The sequence below is a fragment of the Protomyctophum bolini genome, assembly GCF_963924005.1.
Source record: "Protomyctophum bolini genome assembly, chromosome: 2".
Taxonomy (NCBI): domain Eukaryota; kingdom Metazoa; phylum Chordata; class Actinopteri; order Myctophiformes; family Myctophidae; genus Protomyctophum; species Protomyctophum bolini.
In genome coordinates this window covers 4,574,307-4,593,758 of record NC_137863.1, presented here as the reverse complement: position 1 = coordinate 4,593,758, position 19,452 = coordinate 4,574,307, and the positions used below count along the sequence as shown (strand labels likewise).

General features: G+C 43.7%; 1 protein-coding gene across 1 annotated transcript; it reads left to right on the top strand.

Moving 5' to 3' along the window:
- Nucleotides 1-1,838: 1,838 nt before the first annotated feature.
- Nucleotides 1,839-18,004, top strand: LOC308326399 (NACHT, LRR and PYD domains-containing protein 3-like; the record flags this gene model as incomplete). The annotated part of the gene is made up of 8 exons (XM_080779276.1): nt 1,839-3,607; nt 5,030-5,206; nt 6,974-7,102; nt 10,166-10,348; nt 14,542-15,512; nt 15,940-16,005; nt 16,533-16,773; nt 17,891-18,004. The coding sequence occupies 8 exons, from the start codon at nt 1,839-1,841 to the stop codon at nt 17,895-17,897; spliced, it is 3,543 nt and encodes a 1,180-aa protein (XP_080635402.1). The 3' UTR covers nt 17,898-18,004.
- Between the last annotated feature and the right edge of the window lie 1,448 nt (nt 18,005-19,452).

The following is a 19,452-nucleotide window of genomic DNA, read 5'->3' as shown; positions in this document are numbered from 1 at the left end:
AATGTTGTCTCAACACCTCTCCAACACAGCAGAGAATAGACTATAGTAATGTTGTCTCAACACCTCTCCAACACAGCAGAGAATAGACTATAGTAATGTTGTCTCAACACAGCAGAGAATAGACTATAGTAATGTTGTCTCAACACAGCAGAGAATAGACTATAGTAATGTTGTCTCAACACCTCTCCAACACAGCAGAGAATAGACTATAGTAATGTTGTCTCAACACCTCTCCAACACAGCAGAGAATAGACTATAGTGATGTTGTCTCAACACCTCTCCAACACAGCAGAGAATAGACTATATAATGTTGTCTCAACACCTCTCCAACACAGCAGAGAATAGACTATATAATGTTGTCTCAACACCTCTCCAACACCACACCAAGCTTCAGAAGGACTTGGACAATGGCTTTCTTTACAGGGTACTGGGCTGAGATCCTCTGAGGTGAAGGAAGATTCTCAGACCAGCCCCTCTGACTAGACAATGTGTCTCACCCCACTAACCATCAAATTAGCACGGTGGCCAAACTTACATAGCCTAGTTATTATGAATATATATATATATATAGTGAAGATATGACACACACACACACACACACACACACACACACACACACACACACACACACACACACACACACACACACACACACAGGATAATTGGCAGTATAATCTGCATACACTATGCACTACACTTTATGAATGTGTGTAGATCAATCATTCAAAACCCACAACATACGGTAGAGGCTCTTTCTAGGGAAAACAAACAAAGAGGAAAGATATCACAATCCCTTACGATAAAAAATATATATACATTAAACTCAAAAGCTTCATCCCTTTCCACTGAGAAACACGTTAGCAACATTATCAACAAACTTGCAATTTCCTTACATCATAATAAAATAAATTATGCATGAGATGTTGACACAACAACACAAAGAAGCAGGACTTACAAAGAAACACAGCCAAGTTTTAAGCACGACTATTCACAGCTTCTTGTTTACAATCTGCAACCATCAACATGTATTCTATTCACAGCTTCTTGTTTACAATCTGCAACCATCAACATGTATTCTTAATCATCTTGACATAAACTCATGAAAGAATATATACTGCATCAACAATGTGCTTATGTGTGTATCTGAAAATCTACAATGAAAGTAAAGCATTTTTACATCAAGATCTCTTTAAATAAACCCCACAAACACAGTGTAACCCTTGACCCCCAGAAAATGGCACTCCTAAAGTAACCGTGCCACCTGGTGGATTTACATAGAACTGCAGGCATATTTGCCACTGGGCTACATGCAAGTACATAATAAATATTGTGTTCATGTCCACAGCGTTGTGACTGAGCAGAACCCTGGACTGAAGACACCCAGTCAAACCACACCTGGACTGAAGACACCCAGTCAAACCACACCTGGACTGAAGACACCCAGTCAAACCACACCTGGACTGAAGACACCCAGTCAAACCACACCTGGACTGAAGACACCCAGTCAAACCACACCTGGACTGAAGACACCCAGTCAAACCACACCTGGACTGAAGACACCCAGTCAAACCACACCTGGACAAGGTAAAATATGCTAATACATTGGATGTTCTAACTATTGTCTGTATCAACAATTATATTCAAGTGCAAATAATGAAGCTAAACAACTTTAAACTCTGGGAAAAAATCAACTGGTAGCCTATTGTGTTGTAAAATTGTGCCGTAAAGGTGTATAGTTATAATAAAACATACATTTTCTTCTCATTTCAGATGATTTGAATGATTATAAGGTCAGTTTGAAGGTCAGTTTGGACAGTCTTGATGGAGTGAAAAACCACATGACGGAAGAGTCTGGAGACTCAGTCACCAGCACCTACTCAGAGCTCTACATCACAGCAGGACAGAGTGAAGGGGTTAATAGCCAACATGAGGTGATACAGCTTGAGAGAACTTCCAACATGAAGACCTTCCATGACGATGCAATCGACTGCTGTAAAGTCTTTAAGATCATCCTCCCTGGCAGAGAGGAACCCAGCCAAACAGTTCTGACCAATGGCATCGCTGGCATCGGAAAAACATTCTCTGCACGCAAGTTTGCTCTGGACTGGGCAAGAGGTTTGGAGAATCAAGATATAGATCTCCTGGTTCCCTTTTCATTCCGGGAGCTGAACTTGGTCAGAGATAAGCAGTACAGTCTTCTCAACCTGATCCATGATTTCCACCCAACGTTAAAGAAGGTCACAGCAGAGCAGCTCGCTGCCTGGAAAGTTTGCTTCATCCTCGATGGCCTCGATGAAAGCAGGTCTCCGTTGGACTTCGACACAAATGAAATCATCTCTGATGTCACGGTGACATCATCGGTGGATGCTCTGTTGACGAACCTCATCAAGAGGAATCTGCTCCCCTCGGCCCTCCTCTGGATAACCACCAGACCCGCAGCAGCCAATCGGATCCCTCCTGCATGTGTTGACATGGTGACAGAAGTGCGAGGGTTCACAGACCCCCAGAAGGAGAAGTACTTCAGGAAGAGATTCAGTGAAGAGAAGCTGGCCGACAGAGTCCTCTCACACTTGAAGACATGGAGGAGCCTCCACATCATGTGTTACATCCCACTCTTCTGTTGGATCATTGCTACCGTTCTGCTGGACATGTTGAGGACACACACCACGATAGGACAGCTGCCCAAGACCCTGACTGAGATGTGCTGCCACTTCCTGTTGGTTCAGACAAACACGAAGAAGCAGAAGTATGACGGGACTCATGGTGTGAACAAGAAAGACAAAGAAAAGGGGACTCAACAGCAGCTCACTAAGACTGATAGGGATGTTCTTCTGAAGCTGGGCAAGCTGGCGTTTCAACACCTGAAGAAAAGTAGCATCGTGTTCGACCAAGAAGACCTGGAAGAGTGTGGTCTTGATGTGAAAGACGCCGCGCTGTACTCAGGAGTGTGCACACAGATCTTCAAAACAGAGAGTGTGCTGTTCCAGAAAACGGTCTACAGCTTTGTTCATCTGGTCATCCAGGAGTTTCTGGCTGCAGTCTACCTGTTCCACTGTTTCACACAGAAGAACATGGAGGTCCTGAAACCATTCGTTTACAACGACGACGACAGCGACGATGATGATGATTACGAGGATGACATCTCCCTCTCAGACTTCCTGGAAGCTGCCGTGAAAAAATCCCTGGAGAGTAAAAATGGCCACCTGGACCTCTTAGTCCGCTTCCTTCATGGCCTCTCACTGCAGTCCAACCAGAGTCTGTTAGGAGACCTGCTGGGTCACACAGAGAACAGTCCAGAGGAGATCCAGAAAGCCATCCAGAACCTGAAGGAGATGTTACGTGATGAAGATGTCTCTCCTGACAGATGTATCAACATCTTCCACTGTCTGATGGAGATGAATGACCACTCATTACATCGGGAGATCCAACAGTTCCTGAAGTCAGAGAACAGAACAGAGAAACTGTCTGAGACCCAGTGTTCAGCTCTGGCCGTCATGCTGCAGATGTCAGAGGAGGTTCTGGAGGAGTTGGACCTGGACAAATACAACGCATCAAAGGAGGGGCGAAGGAGACTGGTCCCAGCTGTGAGGAACTGCAGAAAGGCTCGGTTAGTAGTTAACACATTGACTTGACTGCCAATCACGTCATGTTACGTCGCATCGAATCCATCGCTTGACTGCCAAGCGCGCAGTATTGTGTCCTATGGTCTTTACAGTGGATTAGTATAGATGGCGCTCTTCATCAACGTACTGTATGAATGTTGCTAGGCAACAGATAAAACCAGAAATGAACCAGAAGTGAAAGTCTGCCTCCCGTCCACCTCAATTTAAACAGAAATGTGCTTTGGATAAAAGTGATACATAAATGCACCATTTACAATGACGCAGCATTTTATACAGCCGATTCCATGTTTTCCCGATCTCAACCCTGTCTGCATGCACAGGACTGCTTCAATGTCAACCCTGTCTGCATGCACAGGACTGCTTCAATGTCAACCCTGTCTGCATGCACAGGACTGCTTCAATGTTAACCCTGTCTGCACGCACAGGACTGCTTCAATGTCAACCCTGTCTGCATGCACAGGACTGCTTCAATGTCAACCCTGTCTGCATGCACAGGACTGCTTCAATGTCAACCCTGTCTGCATGCACAGGACTGCTTCAAAGTCAACCCTGTCTGCATGCACAGGACTGCTTCAATGTCAACCCTGTCTGCATGCACAGGACTGCTTCAAAGTCAACCCTGTCTGCATGCACAGGACTGCTTCAAAGTCAACCCTGTCTGCATGCAAAGGACTGCTTCAATGTCAACCCTGTCTGCATGCACAGGACTGCTTCAATGTCAACCCTGTCTGCATGCACAGGACTGCTTCAAAGTCAACCCTGTCTGCATGCACAGGACTGCTTCAAAGTCAACCCTGTCTGCATGCACAGGACTGCTTCAATGTCAACCCTGTCTGCATGCACAGGACTGCTTCAATGTCTTCACAATAAAAGCATGCAGCTTTCACAAGTTGGCCCATAATTAAGACAAGGAAAAGGATTAAGAATTCTGTGGCATTCCACAGCAATCTTTTCCAAAATGTAAAACAAATATATAATATGGAATTAATTTGGTTAATGGTAATGGAAAAATTGTAAAAGTTGTAACTTTATTAATCCCCATGTTATTCCCAATAGGAATAAAGTCTGTGGTTCTATGGCTATGGGCTGCGGCAATCATTTAGAAGAAAGAAAAAGGAAAATAACTAAAATTGTTCATTTTTTGGAACCATGAACTTTAGTTCAAAATATTGAATGATGAATTGAACTAGTTCATGGGGGGGGGGGGGGGGGGGGGGGGGGGGGGTCGCGAGACATGGCCAAAGCATCCCTGGGGGTCCCCGGCCAAAAAGGTTGAGAACCCCTGGTCTATTCCACAATACTGTTTATGTCTGGATAACTAGATAGGAGATGTTTTAGTTAACTTCCATGACAGTTAACTAGGTATCATTTGTTTTAACAATCTCTTATTTAATCTGCATTTACAGACTTGTTGGCTGTGATCTCAGTAAGACAGGTGTTGAAGCTGTGTCTTCAGCTCTCAGCTCTAATCCTTCCCATTTGAGAGAACTGGACCTCAGTAAAAACGACCTGCGGGACTCAGGACTAGTGGAGCTGCTCTGTGCTTCACTGAAGAGCCCACACTGTGGACTGGAAGTTCTAAAGTAAGATACATTTACCAATTTTATTTTGATCACTTCTGTTTTATTATGTACTGTATTATGTAAATATAATATGAATGCTGTGGTGAGAATGTATTAACCCATTTTGGGCGGGAACCCTTTTTGGTGTTAGCATTATGTTATGCTTTAGCTATTGAAAAATAGCAGATCTACAAGCTCATAGCACGCCACCGAGTGTCGCGCTACGAGCTTGTAGGTCTGCTATTTTTGAAAAATCGAAGAACGACTGACATAGAAACATAGCTTTTTGAGAAAGCTGTCGGGATGTAGAAGACATTTTTACAATCTGATCTCAGGTCAAAATAAGCTTGATGGTGAGACATGGTAGGCGAATAGCAGTGCACGCTATACAGTCTATTACAGTTCCTTTGATCCAACAAAAACTAAAGTCCGTCCGCTCCGGGCGGTCCAAAAGAAAACGTGAACGGGGTAGCCCTCAAGGCTTATCCTCCAACAAGGAACACGTTCGAAACGATCTCACCGGTAAGCGACGTCTTTATCCGACTTCCCGCACGCCGGCAACTGCTTCCAAACGGCCGATAATCCCACGGTACAGAACCACTCTCGTTGCTTCTCCCGATGCGCAGGCTGTCCTTAGTATTGGCTGCAGACACTATGCTTAAACATTATTCCATTCTAAAAGTTGTCTGGCGCCTGGAGCTCCTCTCTCAACCGTGCAGGCCTACACTGTGTTTATGCTTTTCCTCCTTCTCCCCCGTGTGTCACTTCCTCTTGAAGTAACCTTGGGTGGCGACACTAGTGGCGTGTCAATCACCCATGTGTCAGACCCGTTACCTTTTCCTCATGAATAGGAAACCTTATTTATTATCACATTCATTTCACATGTTACATTTCTCCTTAAATAAATAACACGTACAGAACAATAAAGCAGAATGACATAAATAATGTGCTTTTGTCACACAAGTTTTCTGAAATTATATGTTTAAATATGCAAATTAGGCATTATATGTGCTAATTTGCATACATTCCGGGACGATAAATCTGAAGATAAGATAAAGCCAGGTTCAAAAGTATGGTTTCATTTTGTAGACATATTAGAGACAAAGACAATTATCACTGTTTTATTGTGTACTGTATTATGTTAATATAATATGAATGCTGTGGTGAGAATGTATTAATAAGCTTGATATCATGGTAACCCAAGCCTATGTGCCTGAGTAGACGTTAAAATTACCCCAAACATGTTTCAAAGTGTAAAATCTCTTTAAGGCGAAGGTATCGGCTACTTCATCATATAACAGCGTTTCTCACAACGCGTTGAGGAGTTTGTAGATCTGCTATTTTTGTCTTGCGACCCGCTGTAGCTACGCCACAGTTATCAAGTTTCTTAACCCATTCTGACCTGAGATCAGATTCTAAAAATGTCTTCTACATCCTGACAGTTTTCATTCTGACCTGAGATCAGATTCTAAAAATGTCTTCTGCATCCTGACAGTTTTCATTCTGACCTGAGATCAGATTCTAAAAATGTCTTCTATGTCAGTTGCTCTTCGATTTAAAAAAAATAGCAGACCTACAAGCTCGTAGCGCGCCACTCGGTGGCGCGCTACGAGCTTGTAGATCTGCTATTTTTCAATAGCTAAAGCACGACACGATGCTAACACCAAAATGGGTTAATAATATGTCCACGACAAATCCGATATTTTATAATTATTAAAAAACGGCGAATTAAACATTTATTAATTCATTCATTAATTTATTTATGTATGTTTTAATCTGGTGTTTCAGACTGGCTAACTGCGGCCTGTCAGAGAGATGCTGTGAAGCTCTGGCCTCAGCTGTAAACTCTAATCCCTCCCTAAGAGAGTTGGACCTGAGCCTCAACGTGGTGAATGATTCAGTTCTGGAGAACTGCAAGTGAGTAGACTTGGGCTGTGTGTCCATGTTGGACAGTGCAGTGTTTCCCTTAACAGTGTATCTCTGACACAAAGGGCCCTATCTTGCGTCAGGGGCACTTTCTCCGTAATTTGGGGATTTAGCATTGTGTAAGAGGCGTTCCCCCATTAAATTAGCTCTCTTGTGCCACAGTCTAAATCCTTAAAACACCTCCGCTACCCGTTACATTATGCATAGGTGTGGTTTGGGCGTTACGCAACTTAAAACAATCAGTGTGCCAGGTACCATAATCCATTATACCTGGAGTGAACCTTATGGAAGAGCAACGCGTGCTGCCTTGGAATACATTTAAATTAGATACAGAGGGTTGTTGTGTGTGTTCACATTACGGGTGGTTTGAAGAGACGATTTCCGTTGTCCTAAACTTGTGTGCATAAGATAGCAAATATAGGGAAAGCGCATCAACACGCGTACAGACACGCCTCCAGCCGCACACATGTATAGTGGGTTGTGTGGCTGCAAGATAACGTTTACGCATAGTGGAAGCTCCTAAATGAGTAATTCACGTAAAGTGTTTAATGCTTGCGGGTAAGGCATGGGATACGATACAGCCCAAAGTCACAAATCATGAGAAGAACAACAACACAATGCAGTGCCTCAAAGGTATAAAAGGACAGTGGAGTGCTATAGGGGTTAAGGTGGAGTCTGAGGAGGTGATGAGATCCAAACTGGGCAGCAGTGAGTATGTCTGGATGAGCTGCAGGGCCAAGATAATGACAGGAGAAACACTGTAGTGTCAGCTAGTGGAGACGTTGTGTTAGACAGTTAGACATTGATGCATTGTTGTTCTACTTCCTACAGAGTGAAACACTGTAGTGTCAGCTAGTGGAGACGTTGTGTTAGACAGTTAGACATTGATGCATTGTTGTTCTACTTCCTACAGAGTGAAACACTGTAGTGTCAGCTAGTGGAGACGTTGTGTTAGACAGTTAGACATTGATGCATTGTTGTTCTACTTCCTACAGAGTGAAACACTGTAGTGTCAGCTAGTGGAGACGTTGTGTTAGACAGTCAGACATTGATGCATTGTTGTTCTACTTCATACAGAGTGAAACACTGTAGTGTCAGCTAGTGGAGACGTGTTAGACAGTTAGACATTGATGCATTGTTGTTCTACTTCCTACAGAGTGAAACATGGAGGAGAAGATTGGCTTACTAATCCTCAACTGAGTCAACTCATTACAAAACGTGAGTATCTGTGTCTGCATTAACATTTTATACACTGTATACTTGGTTGATGTTGTCCTGAAAACTCTTGTGCTCTCTACTCTCTGCTCTTGGCCTGGTCCTTAACACATCAAGATGAGGTCATGTGGTCTGACAGAAACAATGGGCCTCATTCACTAACCTGGTCGTAAACAACATGTATTTCGTCTATATTGGCATAAGTTCAGTTCTGACGTGCGATGCATGAAAGGTGGTGCAGAGCCGTGATGTGTGCAGATCACAGGTGGATCTCGTTTTGGTTTGACCGTGTCGGTCATTGGCATGGTTCCACGCTCTATTTAACACCATACAAGACAACCGGAAATATAAATCACACCTGTGTGAACTGAGCGGTGCAACTATACATTTACTGTTATAGTTACTGTACTGCACTGTGCTCTGTACTGTATTGTAGTGTACTGTGCTCTGTACTGTATTGTAGTGTACTGTGCTCTGTACTGTATTGTAGTGTACTGTGCTCTGTACTGTATTGTAGTGTACTGTGCTCTGTACTGTATTGTACTGCACTGTGCTCTGTACTGTATTGTAGTGTACTGTGCTCTGTACTGTATTGTAGTGTACTGTGCTCTGTACTGTACTTTGATTATTTTGGGGAAGGGAAGAGAGAGACAGACGGGTACACAGAGAGACAGACAGGTACACACAGACAGACAGGTACACACAGACAGACAGGTACACAGAGAGATTATTATCTCCAGATTATTGTGGGGGGTCCCCAGATGGCCAAATTGGCCAAAAATGTCAAATAGTGGAAAATATTGTGGAAATAGCAGATCTACAAGCTCACAATGCCTCAAACTAAATGGAATGCCTACAATTCAAAGTGCTTGTCAATGTTGATTATTTTGGGGGGTTCCTCCGTTCAAATATGATTATTTTGGGGGTCTCCAGTTCGAATATGATTATTTTGGGGGTCTCCAGTTCAAATATGATTATTTTGGGGGTCTCCAGTTCAAATATGATTATTTTGGGGCGTCTCCAGTTCAAATATGATTATTTTGGGGGGTCCTCAGTTCAAATATGATTATTTTGGGGGTCCTCAGTTCAAATATGATTATTTTGGGGGTCTCAAGTTCAAATAAAATCACACTGGAGAATGTCTCTGCCCAGGGGTGCAGAGACATTCTGCCCCCTGGTGGAGACTTTAAGACATTCTGCCCCCTGGTGGTTGGACAGTGACGATCTTCTTTATTACATTTGAATTGTATTGAGTCTTAATTTAGTCGACTAAGACTAGACTAAGACTAAATAATGTACAAATGACTGAAATAGGACTAAATCTGTATTAACACTGCAGTGAGTTTGTAGATCAGTCTGTGTGTGTGTGTGTGTGTGTGTGTGTGTGTGCGTGTGCGGGTGTGTGTGTCTGTGTGTGTGTGTGTGTGTGTGTGTGTGTGTGTGTGTGTGTGTGCGTGCATGTCGGTGTCAGTCAGTGAATGATGTATTTAATGTTTACTGTGTTGTTTTCTCATCAGATTTCCAGCGTCTCACACTGGACTCAAACACAGCACACTGTGACCTCTCTCTGTCTGAGGACAACAGGAAGGTCACATGGGGGTCACAGAGGTCAGGGGGTCAGCGTCCTCCTGATCACCCAGACAGGTTTGATGTCCGTGAACAAGTTCTGAGTTCACAGAGTGTGACTGGACGCTGTTCCTGGGAGGTAGAGTGCAGTGGATGGGTTCATATAGCAGTGGCTGACGGAACAATCAGCAGGAAAGGACGTGGTTATGACTGTTTCTTTGGAGGGAATGATAAGTCCTGGAGTCTGAACTGTAATGGTGTTCTTGGTTCCAGTTACTCTGTCTTCCACAACGGACAGAGGACTGTCCTCCCTGTCAGTCCCTCTAAAGGCTCCAACAGAGTATCCGTGTATGTGGACCGTCCCGCTGGGACTCTGTCCTTCTACACAGTGTGCTCTGACTCACTGAGACACCTGTACACCTTCCAGACCAGGTCCACTGGACCTCTCTATGCTGGGTTTGGGATCTGGTCCTCCTCCTCCTCCTCCTCCTCAGCGTGTCTGTGTGAGCAGTAAGTATAATGGACACACACACATTTAATTCCAGACCACGTCCACACACACACACGTAACACACACGTAACACACACACACACACACACACACACGTAACACACACACACACACACGTAACACACACACACGTAACACACACACGTAACCCACACACACGTAACACACACGTAACACACACACACACACACGTAACACACACACACACACACACACACACACGTAACACACACACACACACACACACACACGTAACACACACACACACACACACACACACGTAACACACACACACACACACGTAACACACACGTAACAGGTAACACACACACACACACACACACACACACGTAATTCCAGACCAGGTCCACTGGACCTCTCTATGCTGGGTTCTGGTTCTGGTCCTCCCTCTGCTCCTCCTCAGCGTGTCTGTGTGAGCAGTAAGTATAATGGACACACATTTAATTGTAGTCCTATTTTAGTCATTTGTACATTATTTAGTCTTAGTCTAGTCTTAGTCGACTAAATTAAGACTCAATACAATTAAAATGTAATAAAGAAGATCGTCACTGTCGGGTGAAGTGTTAGAGTCCAACCACCAGGGGGCAGAAAGAATGTCTTAAAGTCTCCACAGTGTGATTTAATTTCAACTGAGGACCCCCAAAATAATCATATTTGAACTGGGGACCCCCAAAATAATCATATTTGAACTGAGGACCCCCAAAATAATCATATTTGAACTGAGGACCCCCAAAATAATCATATTTGAACTGGGGACCCCCAAAATAATCATATTTGAACTGGGGACCCCCCATAATAATCATATTTGAACTGGGGACCTGCCATAATAATCATATTTGAATTGAGGACCCCCAAAATAATCATATTTATAAAATAATCATAGCTGTGTAGCGCATGCGCGAGCGTTCGGTGACGTCTGACAGCAGCTCGTCCAAAACCGACCACTTTTTAACATCTTTTAGCCTTACTTTTTACTTCATGTTAGTTTACTGCTATCATACGCACTTACTTTAACCCATTTTGGGCGGGAACCCATTTTGGTGTTGGCATCATGTCGTGCTTTAGCTATTGAAAAATAGCAGATCTACAAGCTCATAGCGCGCCACCGAGTGGCGCGCTACGAGCTTGTAGGTCTGCTATTTTTGAAAGAGCGAAGAGCAACTGACATAGAAGACATTTTTAGAATCTGATCTCAGGTCAGAATGGAAAACTGTCAGGATATAGAAGACATTTTTAGAATCTGATCTCAGGTCAGAATGGAAAACTGTCAGGATATAGAAGACATTTTTAGAATCTGATCTCAGGTCAGAATGGAAAACTGTCAGGATATAGAAGACATTTTTAGAATCTGATCTCAGGTCAGAATGGGTTAATAACAACGCTATCGGATGTACAGAGCACGAGCTGGAACAACATATTATTTTCAGATGGGGGTCGGCGGCCAATTACATATAATTGTTGGGGTCCTTGACATGAAATATTGAGCACCACTGATACAGAAACATATAGGTATTTCAGAAAACTGTCAGAATTTAGAAGACATTTTATACATTTCGACGTCAGGCCTAAATGGGTTAATTTTTTTAACAAGTTACAAGATAATGAGCTTTCCGGGCCATTTGAATCATTATAATTCATCCTCCAATGTTAATCTACAGATTAATGAGAACCTTTGTGAACCTGTACATATTTATTAATGAATTGAATTGAGGAAACCAAAAATAATCATATTTGAATTGAGGAACCCCGAAATAATAACACACACACACACACACACACACACACACACACACAGCATTGTCACTCAAAGTTGGAATCTATAATTTTATTGTGTGTGTGTGTGTGTGTGTGTGTGTGTGTGTGTGTGCGTGTGCGTGTGCGCGCGTCTCTAGACTCCATCATTCCAACATGGACACAGTGAGGACAGAACCCTCTAGACTCCATCATTCCAACATGGACATAGTGAGTACAGAACCCTCTAGACTCCATCATTCCAACATGGACACAGTGAGTACAGAACCCTCTAGACTCGGGGCACGGTGGCACAGTTGGTAGTGCTGTCGCCTCACAGCTAGAAGGTCCTGGGTTCGATTCCCGCTGGGGGCACTGTGGGTGCTGGCGACGTGTTTCCTCCTCCGCGTCATCAGTGCCCATACCCGAAGGCGGGGAGGGCGAAAGGGCCTTTCTGTGTGGAGTTTGCATGTTCTCCCCGTGTCCCCTAGGGTAGGTACCCTCACATGTTCTCCCCGTGTCCCCTAGGGTAGGTACCCTCACATGTTCTCCCTGTGTCCCCTAGGGTAGGTACCCTAACATGTTCTCCCCGTGTCCCCTAGGGTATACCTCACATGTTCTCCCCGTGTCCCCTAGGGTAGATACCCTCACAAAAACATGCAGTAATCCTGGTCTCTAAACTGCCTCCCCCTGGCCAGCCGGGGCGCCTGATGGAGGGGAAAGGAACTGGTTGGAATAACGTGTTCCTTCCACGCGCTACGTCCAACCAGGGAAACTCCCCCCTGTCAGGTGTAAAGGAGCAACTTGGACACTCAGGCATGAAGGGAGCATGAGTTAAGTCCGTTGCTCTCCCCAGGTTGGTGGAGGGTGTGTAGAGCCCAGGATCACAGTAGATGATTGGCACAGGGGTGAAAAATGGGTTACAAAATCGTGGGATGAAAAATATATTAAAAAAAAAAAAACCCTCTAGATTCCATCATTCCAACATGGACACAGTGAGGACAGAGCCCTCTAGACTCCATCATTCCAACATGGACACAGTGAGGACAGAACCCTCTAGACTCCATCATTCCAACATGGACACAGTGAGGACAGAACCCTCTAGACTCCATCATTCCAACATGGACATAGTGAGGACAGAACCCTCTAGACTCCATCATTCCAACATGGACATAGTGAGGACAGAACCCTCTAGACTCCATCATTCCAACATGGACACAGTGAAGACAGAACCCTCTAGACTCCATCATTCCAACATGGACATAGTGAGTACAGAACCCTCTAGACTCCATCATTCCAACATGGACATAGTGAGGACAGAACCCTCTAGACTCCATCATTCCAACATGGACATAGTGAGGACAGAACCCTCTAGACTCCATCATTCCAACATGGACACAGTGAGGACAGAACCCTCTAGACTCCATCATTCCAACATGGACATAATGAGGACAGAACCATCTCCTCTGCACAATAATCACAGTGACTGAACATCAGGAAAGACACTGATCATTTCCTGTCTGCTTTGTTGTGTCTTTCAGAGCCATTTTAGGCTAGGCCCTGCCCGAAAACGTCGGGTTGGGTCGGGTTCGGGCAGAAATTGACAACTCTACTGGCAACGCATGTTATAACATCGGCCAAAGAGTCAGGACTCAGCCAGCAGTCAGTTAGCAAGGATATTACATCTGTATGAGCTGACGCTGTGGAAAAGTCTTGGGTTCATCTTTGTCTAATTACTGATTTTATTTTCCCTTTCTCTATATTCTCTGTAGGGTACGATGCCTTTGCATGGCGAGATGGAAGAATGTCCTGTTACAGAGTCACTGTCCTCTCTGGAAGTTCATGCTGTTACAGATTCACTGTCCTCTCTGGAAGTTCATGCTGTTACAGATTCACTGTCCTCTCTGGAAGTTCATGCTGTTACAGAGTCACTGTCCTCTCTGGAAGTTCATGCTGTTACAGAGTCACTGTCCTCTCTGGAAGTTCATGCTGTTACAGAGTCACTGTCCTCTCTGGAAGTTCATGCTGTTACAGAGTCACTGTCCTCTCTGGAAGTTCATGCTGTTACAGATTCACTGTCCTCTCTGGAAGTTCATGCTGTTACAGATTCACTGTCCTCTCTGGAAGTTCATGCTGTTACAGAGTCACTGTCCTCTCTGGAAGTTCATGCTGTTACAGATTCACTGTCCTCTCTGGAAGTTCATGCTGTTACAGAGTCACTGTCCTCTCTGGAAGTTCATGCTGTTACAGAGTCACTGTCCTCTCTGGAAGTTCATGCTGTTACAGATTCACTGTCCTCTCTGGACATCCGAGATGAAACTGAGCTAAGTTCATGCTTCAGTGGTTTGAGGATAGAAGAATCCGTCTCCCTGCCTGGTTCTCACAGCTTACCGTCACTGAGCCAAATCCCACGTCTAGAGAACAAGAGCGTAAACGATGTCACACTACTACAGGACAATACACAGACATTTACACCCGACATCGTTCTTGTGGAGAACAAGGAACGCTACAGGTTCCACTGCACCCACGCTGGACTGTTCCAATGCAGCGTGACCGGCCTGGGGTTGAAGATGGAGACCGAGGGAGAGGTGACTTACGGGACAGTCCCGTGGCACCGGGGACTTCTGTCCCAGCTGAGCAAGAGGCCCGCGGGACCACTGTTTGACATCAAAGGTCCTCAGGGGTCCGTGTGTCAGTTGCAATTTCCACACTGTGAGATCCTCTCCACGGGTGGAGGCAAGTCCTTGTCTGTTGTCCACGTGGTGGATGATGACGGCGTTGAGCTGATCAAACCCCGTGTGGTCACAGAAACTCATGTTATCATAGATGTAACCGGGTTGTCTTTATTTGGTCTCATCATGGAGATGCTGTTCGGGCCCAGGCCTATCAAGGCACTGGTGGCACTGTTTTATAGCCCACCGATTGAGCATGATGATGACCCCATGTCAACGCTGAATGTACTGCTGCTACCCAACAATGTGGTGCTGAGTGACGTGAAGAAGGAAAGGAAGGAGATGCTCGGAGAAGAGAGTTACATCGAAAAGCCTCCCTGCGTACTAATCCCAAAGAAGACATATACCCTCTCCACCTCGCATCGGGATGATGCCGTCGTCATTGAACCACACAGAGCAGGCTTTGAAGTCGACGAATCGTGCTATCACAATTACATCTCCACGTTTCAAGTGACTTTAAAGAAAAGGATGAAGATGGTCGAGCTGCTTCTAAGGGACTGCGACACTGTCTGTGCGTGGGAAAGCTGCGTTGACTTTTCAGCTTCTGCTGTGAGACGACAACAGAGCCAACGCGTTCAGCGCACAGCGAGTCTCGCGGCAGAAGACACCCTCTCACCCAAATACGGTGAAATGGCACAGATTAACAATTCAAATATACACACCTAGAAAACACCCGATCTCACTCTCCCTCTCCCTCACGCGGTGAAATAGCAATCTGTCGCGGTCAAAACAGTAGTAGTGTAACATGTAGGGATTGTGGGGGTTTATGTAGGGACTTAAACGGTAGTAGTGTAACATGTAGGGATTGTGGGGGTTTATGTATAAAACAGTAGTAGTGTAACATGTAGGGATTGTGGGGGTTTATGTAGGGACTTAAACAGTAGTAGTGTAACTTGTGGGGGTTTATGTAGGGACTTAAACAGTAGTAGTGTAACATGTAGGGATTGTGGGGGTTTATGTCGGGACTTGCCAGTCCGTGCTATTTCACCGCGGTGAGATGGGCCTCGATGGTTCGTTTCTGTTCATAATTTGAACACTTTTATTTCTTGCAGCACAATCTACAGGAGCGGCTGCTTCCATACCAGCACAATCTACAGGAGCGGCTGCTTCCATACCAGGTGAGTCTCTAGCTTGTAGATCTGTTGTTACTTCCATACCAGGTGAGTCTCTAGCTTGTAGATCTGTTGTTACTTCCATACCAGGTGAGTCTCTAGTTTGTAGATCTGTTGTTACTTCCATACCAGGTGAGTCTCTAGCTTGTAGATCTGTTGTTACTTCCATACCAGGTGAGTCTCTAGCTTGTAGATCTGTTGTTACTTTGGATGTTTTAGCGTGACGCTGTAGTGAAGTTGGACGTTAATTCATGAACAAACACGTTTAAATAAGGAGATAAGATATAAGAGATTTCTGCAGCAACGATCTATAACGATATCTATAACGCACACACACTGTGTGTGTGTGTGTATAATATATATATATATATATATATATATATATATATATATATATATACTACCAGCACAAACTGTATCACTTTATTGCAATTTTTAGAATAAGAATTGTTAGCTCCTATATGGCACTTTCCATTTTAAAACAATGTCAAATGAAAACCAACAACTCAACGTTCAATCCTCCTTAACTTCAGCGAAACACTTTGTGGACCAACATCGGCGTTTCCTGGTCGACAGGGTGAGGAACGTGGGTCCCATCCTAGATGTACTCTTTGAGAAGGACATCCTAGACAATGAGGGCTACAGCAATGTGATGTCCAATCCCACCACTCAGGACAAGATGAGGGCAATCTATGCTCTCCTGACCTCCAGCAGAGCCAGAGACACTTTGCACAAAGCTCTCCAGGAATACGAGCGTTCTCTCCTTGAAGATCTGTAAGTCATTTGCATTTAATTAACCCATTTTGGGGCGGGGGCGGGAACCCCTTGTGGTGTTTTAAAGCATTATGTTACTGTATACTTTAGCTGTTGAAAAATGGCAGATCTACAAGCTACGAACTTGTAGGTCTTTTTTGAAAAATCGTGAGAATGTGCCTCGAATCTTTGAATATATATTATTACAGAGTGAACATTTTAACTTCTGGGGAGGTCCCTGGAACAACATATTATTTTCAGATGGGGGTCGATGGCCAATTACATATAATTTTTGGGGTCCTTGACATGAAATATTGAGCACCACTGATACAGAAACATATAGGTATTTCAGAAGTTACAAGAGAATGGAGCTTTTCGGGCCGTGTTATTTGAATCATTATAATTCATCCTCTTGATTCCCAAGAGCCCCACACTTTCATTACAATGTTAATCTACAGATTGATGAGAACCTTTGTGAACCTGTACATATTTATTAATGTACGATCAGCCCTTAAAACAAGGCTCCAGACTTCCCAAAACAAACTGGTCAGGCTACTACTTGGCCTCACTCCCCGAACCCACCTCACCCCTGTCCACTTTGACAGGCTGGAATGGCTTTGGGTTGATGACAGAGTAGAGCATCTTGCAATGGGTCTGGTCCACAAGATTCACAACACCACTAAGATACCCATGTACCTGTCTAAATACTTCACCAAGATACCCATGTACCTGTCTAAATACTTCACTAAGATACCCATGTACCTGTCTAAATACTTCACTAAGATACCCATGTACCTGTCTAAATACTTCACCAAGATACCCATGTACCTGTCTAAATACTTACTTAATGTAAACTAAGTCCACACCCACAACACCAGAGGGAGTTCAACAAACCATGTGCAACCCAGATTCGGCACAAACAAGGGATTCAATTATTTTCGCTCCTATGCCACCAAAATGTGGAACGCCCTACCAACAGTCATTAAGACATGCGAATCCCTTGACTCCTTCAAAACTGCCTTCAAAGGGCACCTACCGACGGCTGCAATTTGAAACTGGCCCCCGTAAAATCTGAATGTGTGTTTCTGCACAGATATGGTTATTCACAGCAGCGGTGTTGTTCTTCTTCTCCTGTTAGGAAGTAAGTGATGCTGTTGATGGACCAGGAGTGCTGTGCTTCCCTGTGTGGCCACCAGATGTCCCCCTTCGCCGTGGCGTCCATATTGCCTGTGTCTCAGCCTTTGTCCCGTGCTTGTTCAGGGGATTTGGGTGGGGGGGACGGACGGACGCACGCACATTGTGATTGGCCGGAATGAGATGGTGTACAGTATGACGACGAGAGCACCCCTCACTTCACACAGGTGTGATTTTTATTGCTCTGTAAAGCTCTGAAAAGTCATGAAAAGTGCTGTACAAATACATGTATGTAAATGTAATGTAATGTAGATCATTATTAAATATCACTGTCGGATGCATTCATGGATGTTTGATTTGTGACATTTCACACAAACTGTAACTCACAATAATGCCAAATAAAGTGATTTTACAGGACTGGACTTGGACTAGACTAGAAGTTAATGGTGTGCATTGTGTAACGATATGAACAAATTAAAATAAATTATAAACAAATCCCAAATGTTTATAAACAAATCCCAAATGTTTATAAACGAATACCAAAATGTTTATAAACAAATCCCAAATGTCTATAAACAAATGTCAAAATGTTTATAAACAAATCACAAATGTTTATAAACAAATGCCAAAAATGTTTATAAACAAATACCAAAATGTTTATAAACAAATCCCAAATGTCTATAAATAAATACCAAAATGTTTATAAACAAATCCCAAATGTCTATAAATAAATACCAAAATGTTTATAAACAAATCCCAAATGTCTATAAACAAATATATAAATGTTTATAAACAAATATCTAAATGTTTATAAACAAATCCCAAATGTTAATAAACAAATCCCAAATGTTTATAAACAAATCCCAAATGTTTATAAACAAATATCAAAATTACAGTAAACAAATCCACAATGTAGGTAAACAAATCACAAACCCTGAAATGTTTGTAAACAAACCCGGCAATGTTTTGTAAACACATCCTTGAACGTTGGTGGTGATAACGCGTCCAGGACATGCCTCAGACTTCTCCTCAGGAGACTTGGGTCAGATCTGAAGCCATTTTATTTGGCGTTAGGAACCCGTTGTGACAGCATGCCCTTGCTGACGTCCACGATACCCCATCTGAAGATATTTAAGGCCCTATTTTGAAAGAAAAACATTTTTGAATAGTTCAACTAGCCGATTTACAAGATCACGTGTGGATGTAGCGGCCAAACTTTTTTGACAAATTAATTTAATTCAAACGCGCACGACACATGCACATCCACGACATGCACGCGCGCATGTGTCCTCTTTTTGGTAATTCAGAATATATTATGCCTAAACTATAGTCCTTCATTCAGTCTCTCCATTTTTCCTGTGACCATTTTCCAATATTGGTCTTCCACTGCATCCATCCCTATGATGGGTACATCTGCTATGGGCATAATTAAATGGGCATTCCTTTTGCTTTCAAGTCCCTCCTTATCTTTTTCTGTTTGGCGCTTTAATCATAGAAGAGCTCAACTTGGGTGTTTCCAATAAATGGACATATAACTGGCAGGTTAAGTGCTTTTTATATTTGTAC